The sequence below is a fragment of the Haemorhous mexicanus genome, chromosome 3, assembly GCF_027477595.1.
Source record: "Haemorhous mexicanus isolate bHaeMex1 chromosome 3, bHaeMex1.pri, whole genome shotgun sequence".
Classification (NCBI taxonomy): Eukaryota; Metazoa; Chordata; class Aves; order Passeriformes; family Fringillidae; genus Haemorhous; species Haemorhous mexicanus.
Genome location: NC_082343.1, coordinates 44092166 through 44111076, shown reverse-complemented (window position 1 = coordinate 44111076; position 18911 = coordinate 44092166). Strand labels below are relative to the sequence as shown.

Here is an 18911-nt window from a genome sequence, read left to right as displayed (position 1 = left end):
TTCCTCCACTGCAAGGCAGAGCAGACACATAACAGAGATGCAGACAACTTTTCTTTTCCCCTGTTTAACTTCTGCATCCTTCAGGTTGGCAGCATTCTTCTTTACCTCTGGCAGTCATTTAATTCCTTCTGGTATAGATTTTGAATTCCTGTCAAGTTGTTATTAAAATGTGCTCTTCTCTTGCCCTGTTCCTCAACTTGTATTATTCTTCACTTCTGTCATCACAAAAATCGGAAGCCTGAAAGCACTTAAAGGCATCACAACCACCAAATCTATTTACAGAACTGTAGTGCTTCATTGTGGTTTCCAAAATATGGCTGGTTGTGTTGAATCAGAAATCAAGTAACAGAAACCCGAACGTCGCTGAAAGATAAACATCCTTAATCCTGCAATGAAACATGATGCAAGCATAAACCCACTCTATCCCTTCTGTTCCCTTTTACTTTCTCTCTACCCTAATCTAGTTTACAGCAGAGTACCCAAATGGCAATGGTAAATTCTCCCGCTTCTGAGTAAAATATCATTTTCTACAGGTAGGTCTGATGTTTATCTGGATTCACTAAATGAATGTGGTTTTTGTCTCAAGTTGGAGTTAGTTTCCAGTACAGGGCACAAAGAACTCACTATCCACCATGCATAGCTTCTGAAACTGATCAAAAATGACAACTAAAAAACTTTCCTGCTGCTCCGTGACAACAAAGGATACAAATGTCTACCTCCTGTACTTTGCGTGCTCTCCGTTACTGAGAAAATAACTATTTAAGAAACAACGTATATCCTTATTCAAGAAGCGCTTTCCATCCCCCTCAGGCAGTTTTAACCCTCAACTTTTTGTCACAAGTTTGTTTTTGTTACACTTAGAAACAAGCTAGAGCTGTGGCATTTGCCACCTTCCATATGCAGTGGTAAATGAAGGCATCCTCCTGGAGCAGTAATCTGAGACACGAGTTCTGCACCAGCACAATTTATTACATAATGAAGCAGAGGACAGAGAGGAGGAATAACCCTGAGTCCCAGACTCTTCAAACTTTCCAACAGAACAGAGAACCAGTTCAACATTACTAGTACAAGAACATTAAACATCTGTTTAGACATGGAAGTTATTTTAATGAGGCTTTGTTTAAGTAAACTCATTGTAAGTAGCCTTCTGTTTTGGCAATAGTCAGATGGAAAGCTGTTGTATAAACGCCAAGCGCCTCCCAATCCAGCAGTCGAGCAAAACAGTTCAAAACCCTACACAGCTCATCCTTTCCCAAAAACCTGGATAATACTTTTATACCAACCATGTTAAACATGATCCAGCAGGGAACCCAGGCACTTTGAAACAATGGATAAGGGTGATCAGAACCACTTCCACCTGGAGCAAGCTTTCCAGGGCTTGCCCTGCCACTCCTGACAGAACACAGAGATCTGGCCAAAAGTCTAGGAAGATATGGGATATCCCCAGAGCGATATATAGTGGACAGTCAAAGAGATTGCTCTTCAAGCAAAATTCAGGAGTCTTGGCAGGGGCAAGCAATCACTTCTTCCATTAGTCCCTTTCTCCCAAAACCCTGCTAAGTTTATCGATGTGAAACCACCCTCAAAGTGACATTCAGGCAAACACGTGGAATTCCTCCAAGGCTTTAAACGAGCTACTCCTTTGAAGCCGGAGCTGGGAGTTATGCTCACACTTCCCAGCCATGCAAGACTGCAGAAGAGCAAAGTTCGCTGCTCAGAACAATCTTAGAAGATGACTGCTAGTGCATTTCTTTCCCATATTAGTTTGAACCTCTCTACATAAATCTATTCTTCCAAACATGTTCAGACTCTCAGCCCAGCTTACTGTATTAGTACAGGGAGGAGGGGAAGCCTCGGAAGGGGAGCTGTGCTTTTAAAACTAGAAACTGGATTCTCTTCAACCAATTTAACTTCTGACCTTCTCAGCTGTTAGATCAAGTTGTTGCAGCAGGCATGGAGCCAGACAAGTAAAACATAAGGGCGTGCAAGTTGCTCTGCAGTTTCTGGCTCTTGAGCTACATGCAAAAGAAAGGTGCAACACATCAGATTGGAGTAACTTTTATTGAAAGACTAAATTCTGCTGTTAATCAGAATAATTGAGATTTTTTTTTTAATTATTCCTATGTCAGAGATAACTGACTGGGGCACTGGGGTTCAAAAGGAAAAAAGGAAATTAGTAGTGCCTACCAGTAGAGACCAAGTCATGGGAGTAAGGAAGATCATGCTGTACTCCCACACTTTCATAAACACTTTCGAGGTTTCTTCTGAGCCTAGGCACAAGCAGTTGCTGTGAATGACTGCATGGTGAGCTGCTAATCCCATTTTACATGTATGCTAGAAATAGCTTAAAGGGAAGTTAAATGGATACAATGCTGAAATGCCTGGAAAAAGTTTAACAGATCTGAACTGAAAGAATGGAGTATTTACTGGGCCAGAAGGCTTTGAATGAGATCTGCACTTTATTCCTTTCTGTCACAGACAAGCTAAGTGATCAGTGACAAACCAATTATCCTTTTTGTGCAAATAACAAAAATGCAAAACTGAAATTACCTAGTTTCTACTAGGCAAGAAGTATTGTAAAAAGAAAGAGTGGAGTTATCTGATAGAATAACCTGTTGCTTCTTAAGTAATGTACACAGTCACCCAGCATCAATGTGTTCAGTATTTTCTCTGACTGAAATCACAGCCCCAGCAGTGACAACACAAGTTTCCACCCTCTGCAGTGGGTCTCTGATTTTCACCCTTTGTGTGATTTTCACCCTGTATGTATTCTTGAGTCTCAGACAGGACATGTTCTAATCAAGATACAGAACAAACCAGCAAGTTTATGAAAGGCACAGAAAATGAAAACTTTATTTTTATTTCGCCTGAAAACACAACTCTGCATCCCCTAACTACAGCATCAATGTCAAAGACCAAGTATATTACTCATACAGACTTTACCACAAAACTTTAGCAAAAAACCAAACGGAATATAAAAAAGTAATCATGAATTCAAGAGTTCTTTAGAAAAAATATTTTAAAATCCCAGTGAGAATCATGCTTGTCCCTGAACATAGAGTTCATAGTTTGCTTTTAACACAAATTCAAAGTAAGAGTTGTATTTCAAGTTGCCGAGTTCATTTGCTTGAAGCAAGTCCTTCACCTCTGGTAAATACTCACTTAACTGAACTCCTACAAAACAAAACAATTTATTACATCTCTGATTAAAGTACTTTGCATTAGCAGTTAATATACTTTTTAAGTAAACACCCTGCCTGCCTCACAGCTAAATTACTCTTTTGGAATTGGGAAGCTCTGATTCTATTATACACATCAAGAAATACAATAAAGCTTAAGTAGCCCATAAAACAGAGTTAATTTTTTTTTTTAATCCAGAGTTCAGTAATTCAATGATTAAACTGAAAATCCAAGTCTTTACATAGCACTTCATCAAAACTAAAAAGAAATTATAAAAAAAAGGCAAGAGAAAAGAAAGCTCAGTCATACAATAACTATATATCAGTTGCAACAGTTCCAGCACAGGCTGTGCAAGTCTTAAAAATACAAGGGAATTGACAGGATTGAACATACAAAACAGGAACTTTTCTTAAGTACTTAAGTTTTGTGCTTTTCACATGAAGCCTTATGTGTTCTGCAAAAAGTTTCTATGCAGTAATATTTGAAATAGGCTTTGACTCCCCATTGCTCCCCTTCTTTCCCCCCCTCCTCCAGCTGTAAATTCCAGGGCCATAACTTCCTATAGTCAGCTTTAAGTGGAGAATGGGAGGTGCATTTTTTTTGTTTTGGCTTTTGGAGAGAAAAAACAAAAGAAAAAAAAATTGGCTAAAATAGATTAAGTTCTACTGCGTGACAGTCAATTAGTTACTGTCCTGTATCTTACAGGAGAGACATATTTACCCCCAGAAGACCTACTTTACTGTACAGTAAGCAACTGCTAAAAATCTGTAGAGTGCTCTACTGAGCAAATATCTTAAAGATACTAATATTACAACCAAAAAATCTGCTCATCTCTTATCTCCCTGAACAGTTTACAGAGATAAAATTAGCTCCAAATGATTTTAACTGCCTAGTGGAATGAATTTTTTATTACTCTGAGAATTTAATAATGCTACTTTTTACATACTGATCTTAAGCAGCTTTTGAAACATAAATTTCAAGACATTCAATTATATTTAAGTACACTTTACCTTCTTTCAACAGCTTTTGTAGTATTTTCACAAATATACTATCTTTAGATGCTTCAATTGGATCATCTCTACCATCTGAACAGGACCATCTGCAAGTCAAAGAATAATTTTGGGAAAGAATTCACAGATAAAATAATAGGAACACTAACAAGAAAAAACCCCAAACCACAGGAAAAATTAGATAAATTATCAAAGGTGATTAATACACGTCCATATGGAAGCATTATGTGCTTGGTTATAGCTTAAAGCGAGAGGTTTTTTCTACCTTGTGTTAATTAGTAATTATTCCAGTAAAACTGGAACAAAACTGCTCTACTATAATGTAGTCTAGTTAGGAGGAGAACAGAAATGTTTCCTATTTTTAAACCATTAAAAATCTCAACCAAGCAACAATTTTTCTTTGATAATATAAAAGTATTATCCATTGAGATAAGCACTACCTATTCTCAGTAATTATATTCTACAATTGAGGTGATGAAAGTGTAGATTTTTTTTTTTTTGGTAGAAGAAAGCAAAAGAAGCAATTCTCTAATGTGAAAAAAAATCAAAACAAAACAAATATCAAACACTGAGAAAATAAAAGGGGGAAAATGGCAAGATCTAAGTTGCAGACCTGTAACAACACACACAATCACAAAACAAATAGTTTATCTACTTTGTGATTAAACATAAAGACTTATGAATACCAATCTCATCTGTGATAAAAAAAAATCCCAAAGAGATTTTTCTAAGAGGAAGATTGTTTTAAATGACAATTTTTCATCCTTGCAGAGCTTTCTATGCTCCAGTTTAAATTCAACACCAACCTAACTTGTTTTGCTGTGATTCTAACCTTTCAGTTGTTAAAATTTCCTGTTCCATGTGCTAAGCTGTCAGACAAAACTGGTTCTCATATCACTCCCTAAATTACCACAGGCCTGTGGGACGTGCTTGTAACAGATCTGAACCTGGATCCAGAAGCTATTATTGACAAATCCTCTGTACTTCACTGGTTTTACCCTGGATGTCTCTTCAGCTCCTAAATGTCTAGGATTACATCTTTAATTCCACTGGGAAGAATGTGAGGAAAGGAGGGAGGGAAGGGGGATGTTCTCCCCTTGGGCACAGAGGAGGATAGTGAGGACATAAGCAGAGCATTAGAAGCCCACTCAGCAAGGCTCTCCATCCTACCCAAGAACCCCATCACCATCTGTAGCCCTCAAGTTAGAAACCACAGGCCATCCTCAAAAGTAGGTGCTGTCACATCTCGAATGTTTACTTTTGCACACAGGTGAAAGTTAACACCACCTCTCTGTAAGCCTTTGTGAGCCTCGCTGGACTGGAAACTCAGCTGGGACATCAAGTTTTCTACCCACTATTCAGGGTAAAGTCTGCATCTCAAATTGCCTCTGGTTAGCTGCCAGAGTGGCCAAAATCTTGTCACCATTGTACGTGTCTGAACTGTTAAAATATAACATTCAAACTCCCCTGCTTGTCCAGGGTAGAGAGATCATAAACCAGTAACTGGATTGGTGCCATGCAGCACTTTTGAACTCTTCTGTCTTTAAAATTACAGGAATGGAAAACACTTGGAATAGTGTGAGCCTTTCTCTGCTTATGATTTGTGTTATATATGGACATAACTTAGCCATGCAATTAGGAATTATTTCCTAGATACCACTGCCTTTTGGAATCTATCCTATGCATAAGTGTGAATCCAAATGCTGCTTATTTCCATTTTAATCACAAATGGCACAGTGCATTTGGAATGTATTCTCTCCTCATCTTTTCTTCCTTAGCTTCCTCTTGGAACATAGGTGGGAGTTAGGACAGTAGGAAGACTTCTGAGAGTTGGAAAGGAAAGGGAGGAAATGCCATTTCTGTTATTTAACCTGGGAAAGAACAGTACCACTGTCTGATGAGAAGATCTCTGTGACCAACTGGATTCTGCCTGTATTTGGTTTTCAACATCCACAAGAGTGGCTCTTCTAAGCACCATTTAGGCTTTGATCTCTTACAGCCAAGAATGCAGTTTTAACTCAAAAAGGTAATGAAATTGCCAGTGTGGTTCAATGGCAAAACCCGAGCGAAATAAAAGCTTGCAGGAGTGACCTCTGCCTGTGTTATCTTATTAAAAAGCTTCTAATTAAGATGCTTCATAGGGAAAAAAAAAAAGGTTAAAAAAGTTCAGCATTGGTCACTTCTTTTACTTTAGGAAAGGGTTCAAGAACAAAAGCTGCATGGGTTCATTTCTGCATCAGGTGCCAGGACTGCACAGTAGGTTGCCAGTGAGATAAACCAACAAAATACTGCAGATTTTTTTTTTTTGCTGTGGTTTCACTTTACAAATAAGAACACGTTCTGATCAGACACATTATACTTTACTAACCTTATTCTGTGAAATTAAATATTTTTGGTGAATTAGAGAATAATACACTAAAATATAATTCTGGAAAAGCTGTGTGCAGGAACTTATATTTATACTTACCCATCTCTTTGGAGAGCCTTACAGAGAATTTTAAGTTTAAGATCATTTACATCCACTTCTTCTTCCTTCAATTCATAAAAGGAGAAAAGACAGGCATATTAAAGTTCTAGGGTTTTTTACAATGAAATAATCACTCTGTCACATAGACTGCACCATGAATTAGATTCTTCAATCACCAAACACAATTTTTAACATATGCTGTTTTAACAGATAATCTGATTGGACTGTTGAAACATCAAACACTGTTTGTTTCCATATGAAATCATGGATTCAGACTTTGTACGGCATCACTTGACTGCCGACAGCCAACTAACAGAGGTTGTAAAAGCGCACAAAATTACCAATTTGTAAAACATTATATTCAAGGCAAATTTTATTTTACCATGTGCTAAATGATGAGTGGAGTAAAAGCTCTTTTTTCGGTATGGCCAAGCTAACTAACATGCACTGGTGTCCACATTAAGATACATGTTATATGAAAACATTTACTAATGTTTTCAAAGATATACATTTGATTTGAAAAGGGCAGTGTCTTCATTGCACAGAAACCACCACCTCTGATTTGTGCTGAATGGTTCTACACAAGTTGTTAGGAATTTTAATATCCGTGGGAAAAAATTTGAAATTGCATGGGTTTAGAGCAACATTTATTTCATTGAGAAGGAAAAAAAAATACAATTGGAAAAAAGCATATGACAAATCAGTGGTTCAAAGCTATTTACAAGTTAGAAAATGTTGACTATCCCACATTACCTCATGACAATCAGTAAAACTGTCAAGAGGGAAGACACAAGAACTAAACTACTAAAAACAGTTGATCTTTGTCTGTTTGGAGATAGCCTGTAGGGAAGCAAGGCTCTGAAAAGAAACTATAGACTATAAATGGGAAGTGAAGATGAAGAGTGTAATTTTTCTTAAATTATCTAAACTACACTTGACATTATGTCTCCAGCGACTTAAAAACAAACAAAAAACACATCAGGGGTTGCCTTAATTACTATACACTAAGCTAATATGTTAATTAACTACCCTAGCTTAAATAATAATAAAAAGGTCTCTAGGCTAGAAATCCTTCAAAAAGTTTTCCTACCTCATCAATATATTCCAGCAGATCAAGTGCTTTCTTGAAGTCGTATTCATTGGCTCTTCTGTTCTCATCACATATGAACAACTATGAAATCAGAGATTAACACGGAGAATTATTTTTAGCCTACAAACTAACATAACTGGTATCAGGGACAACCCACTGTGGGAAGACCACCACATATTCTCTACTTACATGACCTTCTCATGAAAATATGTCTTGATTCAACCGCTAGTATTTTTATAGTAAGGAATATACTTAAGGTTTTAGAGCAGCATTCCACCTACGTGACAATGGTCTGTGGACAAATGATATTGGATACAAGGCTGCTGGGTTTCAAATTTAAGTGCCATTTAAGGCTGTAACATTCCTGGACTACTGTAGGCAGAGCTCAGTTCCACAAATAAGCTCTCCGAATTATTTCGGTAATTAAGCTCAAAGCAGTACTTCAGCACATGTGCTGCCTTTCACCCCTTAAAAACAACAAGTTCCCCTCAGTATTTCATATCACCCAACTATAAATTAGTACTTCAAAGAAAAATTAACATTAACACTCTCTTAATTTACACTGAGTTTCATTTTTGCATTGCAAGCAGCAAGTATTAACACTAGTTTGACAATAAGAGAGAATTCAGAAGGAAAACTGTTGGGGTGCCAGCACTTGCCAAGTCCTGACTGACACTTCCTACCCTTCCCTAATCCCACAGATAGCCTTACTGAAAGACACAGGTAAGGACTTCATAATCTGCTATTAGCACAGTTCTAAGAAAATGACCAAAATGTAAACAAACATGCTTGTTTACATGCTAGCTTTTGATTTTCCACAGGATTACAGAAAAATACAGAAAAATTGACACCCAGACATCAGTGACTTCTTTTACAACGTATTGCTGTTCTTCGTGGAGTATTTTTTGTGCGCATTACTGGATGGCAAAAAAATGTGGCAAACAAGGCAGAATCAGTAAGGCTACTGGTTCCTGGCTAATCCCAGAAAGGAGTGTGAAAAAGGAGTCAGCACTATTACTTATCCCTGTACTGGAACAGTTCTAATTTTTGTTTCATTATGGGTTGGATTTTTGTAAAAGAAAATAAAAGTAGAAAGATTTCAGTGCCTCTTTGCAACAGGTGACCAAAAGCCTCTTCCTGCTTCTAGGACTTTCTTTTTCTATCTTGCAGCATCCTTCTCCACTAAGGTAGAATTGTTTGTTCATTCTGCCTTCAAAGTTCTGCTCTATCAAGAATGTAAAGGAAGGTAAAAACTGTCTCACATCCAAAAACTGGTTTAGACCAGTAAATCAACTTCTGCCACTGATCTGATTTGCTTTTTCTTGCAGCAGCACTCCAAAGCACATATTCAACAGAAAAAACTAGGACTAAACCCATCATTCTGATGTTTGCTGGTAGAAACCAAGTGAAGTCAAACTAATTCATACATCAGATCTTTAGGTGCTTAGCAAGTTATATAAGGGATAAAGGCAGTTGTGACTTTCTCATTTATTTCACCACAAAGGGGCAGAAAGCATACTGGAAGTTTACCTGTGTAATGAAGACAGCATGGGACACTTACATCAATGAGCTGAGATGCAGACAGCACTGGCATATCGTTGAGGTTCAACTGTTTCTCTGCCAGGAGTTGTTCGGGAAGTGTCTCCTGATGTAACAAAAAGCGCTCCTGCTCTGATATTTCTTGTAGTCATTTAAGGAAATGAATGTTTCATGTTACTAAAATGTAATAATAAATTTTGTGGCACAACAGAAACTGTCAAGCCACAATATTATTCAAGCCTACAAGTGTTTATGAAGCACTCTCTTTGGACTCCCATCCACATTCCCAGAGCACAGAAATACTTCCACTTCAATATGCCTTCCCAGATCTTACTTTCCACTCATGTTCCCAGTGTAATGAAAATGCATAACTCTAATTTTGCCCCAAAACTTCAAAAGTAATACAGAGGATTGGATGGAAGCTGTTGCACTGCACAGGAAAATGAGCTGGTCGCAACTTGAGGGAGCTGTGGAATGGACATGTTCCATCTCATGAACTGTTCAATTTTTGACTGTTTTATACTTGCCAGTGTGAGCTGCTTTAGGATGAGAAACTTGCTACTCTGAGACATCCAAAATGGAATAATATCAACAACACATTATTCCACAAATGGAATAGTATCAACCAACTGCCCTTTCCACCAACTTCCACTACATGTGAGAATAGGGAAAATAATTCTGTGGAGCATTTTATCTGTTTAAAGGAATAAGCAAAATGTGGCAAAAATAATTAGTCTCTCTTTATCAATAGGAAAGCGATACACAAAGAGTTTAAGTTTTAACAACTACATCATGTGCCACACAGAAATGTGTAGCAGAATGCAGTCCAGAACAAATTTTGAGAGTCCTCAAGTCCATTGAAATAAGGCTTTGATTGTCTCATTTGTCATTTCAAAATTTTCCTATCTAAAGGAGAGATTTTTCACATTAGCACAGGCATTTTTACAGTGGTAAAAAGCAGATTTAAACTTCAAGATTTCATGCAATGCTATACAACTTAAAAGGCAAATAATACATTATTATTATGTGCTAAAAATAATTTTTAAAGCCTACTTAGTTAACCTAATTATTACCAGGCTTTTTCAACAGGATTTAAAAACTATTCATTACATAGATGGATAAATATGCAGATAAACAGAAGTAAGCTTGAACAGCGACCCTGAGTCGTATTCCAAAGCTTCCCCCTGGTGGCCAGAATCCTTCAACCAGTACTGCAAAATTGCTTTTTCTCAAACTCACAGCACATGGACTGCACAAACAATATTCTCCAAAGGGATAGCAATGGCAGAGCAGTGGAACCACTGCATTTGGTAATGAAGCAGGACAGATATTTGTACTTCTCCTGTTCACATAATTTGAGATAGAGTACAGCGAGACACTGGTAACCTTCCTAGATAGAGAGCAAAACCCTGAGAAAGCACTTCTTGATCACAACTGTATATATTTGCAACCGTGTTACTGCACTACAGCACAGTTACAGGATTTCCTTGTAAAGCCTAACAGCCTCAGGACTTGAGAAGAAATCAGAAGTGAAAGCCATTCTATAAATGGGCTCTAAGAATTAATTTTTACCTTCCATCTGAAATATAAAATGCAGATTTCATTTTTCATTAAAATACATTCAGTGTGAATGGCTGACAACTTTCAGCCACTTCCCAAAGTAGAGGTGCAGCTTGTTATTTTTGCCAATATTATACGTATAAGTAGAAAAAGTGGAAAGGTACAGATTTGCCACGCTCATAGTCCTAACTCACAGATGAAAGTGAACACTGAGATTAGTGCCTCACGCCATCTTCCTCGTGCTTCCTAAAATGAGCAAAATCATCAGCCCGTTTATCCTTACCACACTAAGTCAGCACCCTCAACATAAAAAAATCAACAATCTCCAAAATTAATGGGACTCTTGATTCAGTAATTTAGTAAGTCTTTTCTTCACTTTGTCCTGTTTCTATTTCTTACCTTCTATTTTCTCTTGTAGTATGTCTTCTGAGAAGTCCGATGCTAGTGCAGCTAATTTGCTCAAGCCAAGAAGTGTTTTCTTCTTTGCAAAATATCGTGTCTCCATATTTGCTAAAGTCTGCAATGTTCTGTGAGCCTAAAATTAATAAAGATGTTAGAAATCAGTTTTGTAAATTAGGATCAGAAGGTTAACAGACAAGAATTTTATCAGAAGTCTCACAGCTATTTATTGTTTGCAATAGTATAACACTTAATTTTAAAAGCTGTACAGTTTGCACAGTGAAACTCTGCATTACACCCTCCAACAAGATGCTCTCTCCTTCAACAATATATTTAAAAAATCTTTTTATTGCTAATAAAAAAAACCTAAAGCATTATCAAAGGATAAACTGCAATCTCACACGTATCTTTAGGATCTAATTCAATTCTTTGCAATAAAAGCCAGGCAAATATGTTTTGACAGAACACTTTTTCATGCAGATTGTTTTACCAGTTAATGTGAGAATTTGAAAAAACAGAATTGTGTATAACTTCTGCAGTAACCAACTATAGAGGCAAGAATTTGTTTATCAGACAAAGGAACAGTTTCTGAGCACTCAGAAATAAACTACCTACACAGAATTAAATGTATATTTTAGAATCCTTACCCCCTCTTCAAAGCGCTTTGCCATGACATTGAAAAATTCAAGTGACACAAATGTAATATTACAATATTCTCAGAGTGGTTTTTATTTGTTTTGGTTGGGGTTGGTGGGTGGGACTTTGTTTGTTTAAAAGGGATATGGCATTGTGAACCTACAGTTTGCAGTAGGATAATATTTCCATGGTTTTCATGCTTAACAAACGTGCACATGGACTGAAAGAAGCCATTTGTTATTTGAAATACTTTTAACTGTTAAATTAAATGCATTTTTAAGTCTAGCAGAACGAAGGAAAGACTAACCAGCAAGAAGAGGGAATGTAACTGGAAAGCTCAGAAGGCAACAAATAATCATGTTTAAAAACAATGTCACATTAATCTATCCACATGCACATTTGCTATTAAAAATACTTTAAACAATGAATGTAAGTGATTAAAGTTACCAACAGCTTTTTTACTTTCATGATACCGCCAAATTCCTTAGCTTTAAGATGCTAGTCTTGAAGTTTCAATTTTTCCCTGGCTGGACAATATTATAATGCTATTGATCTTCAGTATAAATCCCCAATTCCATCAAAGTCATGACTGTGTAGCCAAACCAAACTTCCTCAGTAAAAAGTACTAGCCACCAGCCAGGGATGAAAAGCAGTCCTGATTTCCATTACATGGTGCCGTGGCTTACATGAGATACCAGATGGTGCCTGAAGGGAGGCTTTTGGTACTCCAAAAGTACCAAATTAATTATCTGCAATCTTTCCCCTAACTCACCTGGACAAGCTGTCTTTTGATGGGGAAGAGTCATAACTCAGCAAATTACCTACTTGAATATGTACCTGACCTGTTCAACGTGTGGTACTTCCATTTGGCTGTATTTAAGAAACCCCACCTTTTGCAAATCCTGGCTATTGATGTCATGTAACCAGCTCAGATGTTCATGTGCTTGCAAGAAACTGGCCAGCTGTCCATGCTGAGCAATGGGCTGAGATAACAGCTTTCCTCGCTTTCCTTTTTCCAGATACCAGCGGAACAGGAAATCGGAGAAGTTCTGAACATAAGAGAAATATGAATAAATTTTAAAAGTTACATTTCATATCTGGTTTGCCTTCTAAGTGCTTTATAAAATACAATTGGTAAGAAAATAGTAAGAACCTGCTTGATAAAGGCAGACACACACACACACACGAAATTACAGTGTTGATAAAAATCCCCCTCAGAGTCTGAGGCTGAGTATTTTAAGAAGCACTATTTTAAAAGTTTGCTATAATTTCTGTTTATTACTGATACTCTTGTTTTTTGTTATTTAAACAAACTTTATGTACTCTCTTTACTAGGAAACATGTAGACTCCAGGATTTCTCTTTTCCCAATAGTTGTGGAAAGCTAAACAAATTCATCTCACTAATTCTCAAATTAACACCTTTTTGTTCCAGTCCCACACATTTCAAGCAATCTCTCCTTAAGGTTTCTAATACTTCAGCACACTTAATTTTTACACTAGATTTTAACAGACAGTGGAAAAACTGTCCAACAAATATGTAGCAGGACAATGCAAAAAACCCCAAAGCAACAGCCCTACCTTCCTACTCTTCCTAACTACTTTTATATTAACACATTAATTACTTTTCTATTTATACAGATAACAATTTAATCTCTTTTGGAAATTATCCTCCACTTTATGTTATGTTAGTTTAATAAAACAACAGTGTAACGACAACAGCACCTGAGTGAAGAAATCACAAAATGCTAAGAATGAGAAAACATGTCTGGGGCACAAAAAGGTCCCATAAAAAGGCACTATCCATACAGGCAGTACCTTTATTTCTGCTGGCTAGCTTTGTCTTCCCAATGTAAAATTCTCCACTGGATATTTTACACTGAATATCGACTACAATTTTCCACATTACCCCTGTATGTATACAAAATTACATTAGGATTTAAAAAAAACAGGAAAGGAAACCCCAGAAAGCAATAATATATTTTTCAACATTTCCGGTACAAACTTATTATAAAACACTACCTAAAGGAAATAGAAGAGACTTGCCTGATCTGCAAACTGAGTCATGTAGCGTTGTAATCTGGCCTGGTTGTCTGTCTGCTCACACATTTGCACCAGGATATCAAAGTCGCAGTACTTCTCTGCTAAAGCAGCTGCTAACTGGTACTGTCCCAGGGAAACTAAGTAACCAAGAAAAAGAGGTTTTATCAAATGATCTCACCTATGTCTGAAACCAGAAAAATGAAAACAAGTTTTAAGTGTTGTCATTGAGGAGACACTCGCACATTCCCAAAGGAACATTCCCCTCCTGCATAAATCTCCCATGCACAGCACATTCACAGACCTACCATCTCTGTCCCACAGCAAGAGGGAAAAAGGGAATATTAAATGGCATCATGTCTTCTGTTTCTTCTGGAAGTTAGCATCATCTGCTATTTACACTGGGGGAGGCAATTCCACCCATGACTTAACATCTACAATAACAGCCACTTAAATGCACAAAGCAAAAAAGCAGAAGCCATAGGCTTTGAAAAAGAACAGAACAAATAAGGATAATTGGGCTTGCATTGAAGAAAAACTACTTAGAATCTTCCTCTCAGTTCAGTTAAATATGTAAGTCAGCAAAAGACTTAGTTCTGTTTGTAAGGAAATACAAACCTTAGATTGAACATAATGATATAAAATGTATTTATAAGCTAATAGAGCCCATGAATGTGGGCAATGATAATTTTATGAAGCTTTTTCTAAGAATGCTCAAAAATTATCATTAGATTGTTCTACTTATATAATTTACTTCAGTCAAAAAAAGAAGTTAAACTTTCCAAAGCCACTCAAATGCACTTACACCAACTTATAGCCATTTCAAAAGGGAACTTTTCTATGCCTTACTCATTCAGGACTTAACCACATGCAACACCTTAAACAATGGGCACAATAATTAAATAATTTGGCTTCAAAATGTAACTATTCACTGATAAACACCAGACAAGCTTTCAGGAGTACAGGTTTATCTCAGCCTGCAACAATATAAACATTTAGAACCCATTTATGGGCTACTTTCTACCAGGCAGTACAAGACAAATAACTGCCAGAAAAATGCAACAAGTTAGCAGAAGACAAAAATTCAATTACCCAGATGTCTAACAACAGTAACACACATGGAGCGCAGTCCTGGATGCTAACTTGTAGTCTGCTTTTATTTTGTAATTATCTCATTACATCATAGACCAGCCATTTGTACTCTGAAAGCAACTGTGTAAAGCAAGCAGAATTCATACTCAGATGCTATTTACTCCAAATTGGTGTCACTTCCTCATTGAATGGACCCCTTAATCTTTGCATTAAAGAATGTGGAGAGCACTCACGGAGAGGTGACAAGAGCTCGGCTCTTTTCTGGACATATTCCATTTCCACGCTGCTGTACCGCTCCTGGTCAGCCAGACGATCCACAGACTTCAGCTGAGTGACGTAGCCATCCAGAAAGCAATCCAGGAGTGCCACCAGCTGCTCGGCCACCACGCTGCGGAGGTTGCTGTCCACCTGGGGATACACCACCTTCAGGATGGTGCCGTGCTGCCGCGCTATCGACGCACGGAGGCTGCTGGAGGCTTGGGAAAACAACACAGGGAACATTACAGCAATAATCCAACACCACAGCAATCTGTGGCAAAGTGAAAGAAAAACATTACTATGTATAATTAAAAAAAAAACAACAAGGAAAAAAAGAGACAATAAATGTTTTACTTTTGATAATCAAAGTAATACCGTCATCACTCCACCTCCAGCAATAAACAACTACTCCCATCTACTTTTACGCATTAAACTGGGCCAAGACATGGTAAGCTAAAAGCCTGAACTATGCAGATCTATGCTGCCAACTACCAACATCAGCTCTTTTTTCAGAAAAGAATCACTTGCACTATTTCTAAGCAAAGTAAGAGAATACACACAAGAAAAAGGCAACTTCTGTTAACCTGATTTAAATACTTTGATATAGTCATCAAAACATAAGATCAAAAGAATTTGCATGGGTCCTGCTTTTGTGACGAGGAATATGGATTGCAAGACTTCTGTCTCAGAAGCACTAAACAACTAAACATGTTTTACATGTAGAGGTTACAGGGAAGCTTAAGCATCAATTGGAAAGTGCCTGCTTCTGAGAATATTTGTTCTGATAGTTTTTCACACTATTAAATCATCAAAACAAAACAACATTTATGCAAGAGAGAATCGTCAGTCCTTTTAAAACAGCTATGGATCACATTTTATGATTTATTTTAATGTTATGTACCCCACAGATCTCCCAAACAGAACCAATGCATTAAAAAAAAAAAATCTATAAAAATTCTAAAATTAGTTTTCTTTCCCAAATTTGTGATTTTATTGCCAAATTTGCAATGCAAGTTTTAAAAAAGCATCATCAGTACTAGACAAACTAAGAGCTCATTGATTCATCCCATTTCATTCCCCAAATAAAAACTTCATTTTCACTTACTCTCACTGACAACCCTGTTGCAGCTTTTAACAGAAAGTTTAAAATCCAGACTGAAATTATGAACTTGTAGTAGTATTTTCTCACCTGTCCATGGAATATATTCAGGTTCTCTTTCTGGAAGTTCTCCTGTTTTATATAAAGAGGCTCTAGACTGACGATACTGACAGGCAGCTTGTAGCATATCCTATTGAAAGGTAAGGATGTCAGTATTTTAAAGCCTACCTCAGTATACACAGACCACTAAAGATGCTGTCTTTTGTAATTTTGAAATGTTCCTTCAATACCCACATTTTTCCTACACTATTTTCTCAGTTGGACAGACGGGGACATATAGACTGAGCAAGAAACCTCAGGGCTCAAACCCAAGGTCTTCACTCTTTGCTACCTATTTAAGACTTTACAACTTCCAACAAAGCTGCAACTTCTCAAATTATCTTGAACAGTGGTTCAGGAGGAAAGGAATGTCCCTAATTCCACCCAAGGCTGTCTTTTCCTTCCTGCTGTATTTGGACATGTGAAAAGCACATTCATTTTTCTTCACAGGTCAGTAACTCGGGTTACTGTAGCACAGGTCAGTGCTACACTCAATTTGCTCTATGCCCTTTATGCTTATCTTCCCCTCCCAGAAACATCTTGGTTAAGGCAGTTCTGTACCTTAATGATGTTGTTCACATTGACAACTATCTGGGCCCACTCAATTGATTCAATAGGCATATCTTTCAGGATTTGCTCCTCCTCTTCTAACAAGCATTCAAAGATGGAATCTATCTGGGATACCTTGAAGACAAAAAGAAAAGTTACACTGAACACAAATATGTCCACTATCAGCTGATACCTGAAAGCCAAGAGCTGTATAGAAAAATAAGTACATCAGTATAAACCACATAAATAGCCAAAAACATTAAAAGTCATCACCTACCCTAACGCATACTGACAACCAGCTTATGGTTCATACAATACTTAAAACTACAAAAATACCCTCTTTCTGGACTTAAATCTGAAAGTAAAAAAGAGGGTAAATTCCTCATTTCTGAAAACAACTTCATACACTTCCATTAAGCATATTCCTCCATCATCTTCTGGAATATTTGGCAGCAGAATCTTTGTTACATAAAGCATACTGGATAACATATCTGCTTTAAAATAGCAGACTATTATTTCTGTTTTCTTTTATATTTATTTTTCTCCCTTAGCAACTATTGTTCTCTGCAGTAAAAAACTTCCTAAGAATAAATGTTTTGTGCATAGTTCTTCTCAAGAAGGAAGAAAGAAATAAAGACGAAGCACTTGACCGGAACGCAGCATAAACTGAGAACTAACTTAGCTTGACTAATGTTAGAGAGGACAAAAATTATAAGTGACTGAACTAATATAATTCCATCCAGGACAGCTCATCAAAGCAGCTCTCCTGTCTGGAAAGCTTCATAATCTTCAATTAATCCCTTAAAAGTTATAATTTAGCATGCATCTTCTGATGTGTCAGAATTTTTCATTGCTTACCCATGTTGGGTAGTTGGAAATTGTAACTTTACTTCTGCAACATAAAATTTGTCAGAAATTGAGTTTCAGCTGCAGACACAAAAAAAGTACATACACCAAAGTGAGGAAAATACTACCACATTATCCCTATTGAAAGGGTAGCTGTGTAAAGTTGAATTGATTTTTACAGTTACAGGGAAAAGTTTCAAGTGCATTTCAAAGCACTGTAACATTTGCTACATGCAAGGCTCTACAGTTCTTCAGGAATGACAGGTTTCTTACCTCCCTAAAGAACACATCAGCAGGGGTAAGGCTTGGTGGAACATCACATTCCCTTTTGTTCAATGCAATCAGTATAGCAGCATTCACCAGCTCAGGCAGCCTGGAGTGATGATTCTTGAGAACAATAGCTGCTGCCAGTTTCTCTGCATGCTCACAGAGCAACAGTCGGGTGGCCATCGGCATCCCTCGCACTGGAAAACTGCCCAGACGCTCAAACACACCAACCTTTTATTAAAGAAAAACAAAACAAAACACCCCATGCACTTTAAACAGTGTTCTAGAGGAATCAAGACAAAGCAATAAACTGTGTGTGCTGATACCAAAAGAACAGTAGGACTTACCTGATGAAGAAACTCAATGAAGAACGAGTGTGCTTTTGTCTTATCCTCTAGCTGATGAAGAAGAATGAGAGATGTGTTGCTGAAACCAGCTGCTTCTAAAAAAAGTAAAATCTTAGGTCAGAGCACCTGATATCAATTTTTGGACGTTTTGTGCCTCTGAGGTAAACTAATCTGTCAATTTTTATAGCAGTACCACACTGGTACTTTTTACCGTATATGCACACACATTTATATACTGCTTACCATGCTATTTTTAGTCTATCTTTTTCAATTCTATCATGGCTGAAGAAAAGCTTTTAGAAGAAATAAAGTATCTTTAGATCAGTACTATTCAGAAATACTCAATTCATAATGCTGCTAAAATAGCAGCTCACAAGCATATTCTAGTTTTAGCAGGATCCAGACTAGTATTTTTATCCTCGTGGTGGACTAGCT

The 18911-nt window shown here is 37.2% G+C and overlaps 1 protein-coding gene across 2 annotated transcripts in view; it reads right to left on the bottom strand.

Annotated features, from left to right (window-relative positions):
* Positions 1–2824: 2824 nt before the first annotated feature.
* Positions 2825–18911, bottom strand: part of NUP133 (nucleoporin 133) — a 29001-nt gene continuing 12914 nt past the window's right edge. For both annotated transcript variants that reach the window (XM_059841589.1, XM_059841590.1), the window contains 13 exons: positions 18477–18571; positions 18136–18360; positions 17029–17151; positions 16459–16558; positions 15245–15487; positions 13926–14059; positions 12772–12930; positions 11246–11381; positions 9309–9427; positions 7748–7828; positions 6658–6722; positions 4191–4279; positions 2825–3174 (listed from right to left, as the gene is read on the bottom strand). In XM_059841589.1, coding sequence (XP_059697572.1) covers positions 3038–3174; positions 4191–4279; positions 6658–6722; positions 7748–7828; positions 9309–9427; positions 11246–11381; positions 12772–12930; positions 13926–14059; positions 15245–15487; positions 16459–16558; positions 17029–17151; positions 18136–18360; positions 18477–18571 — 1706 coding nt within the window. In that variant the 3' untranslated portion in view covers positions 2825–3037. The remainder of the gene's footprint in view (positions 3175–4190; positions 4280–6657; positions 6723–7747; positions 7829–9308; positions 9428–11245; positions 11382–12771; positions 12931–13925; positions 14060–15244; positions 15488–16458; positions 16559–17028; positions 17152–18135; positions 18361–18476; positions 18572–18911) is intronic.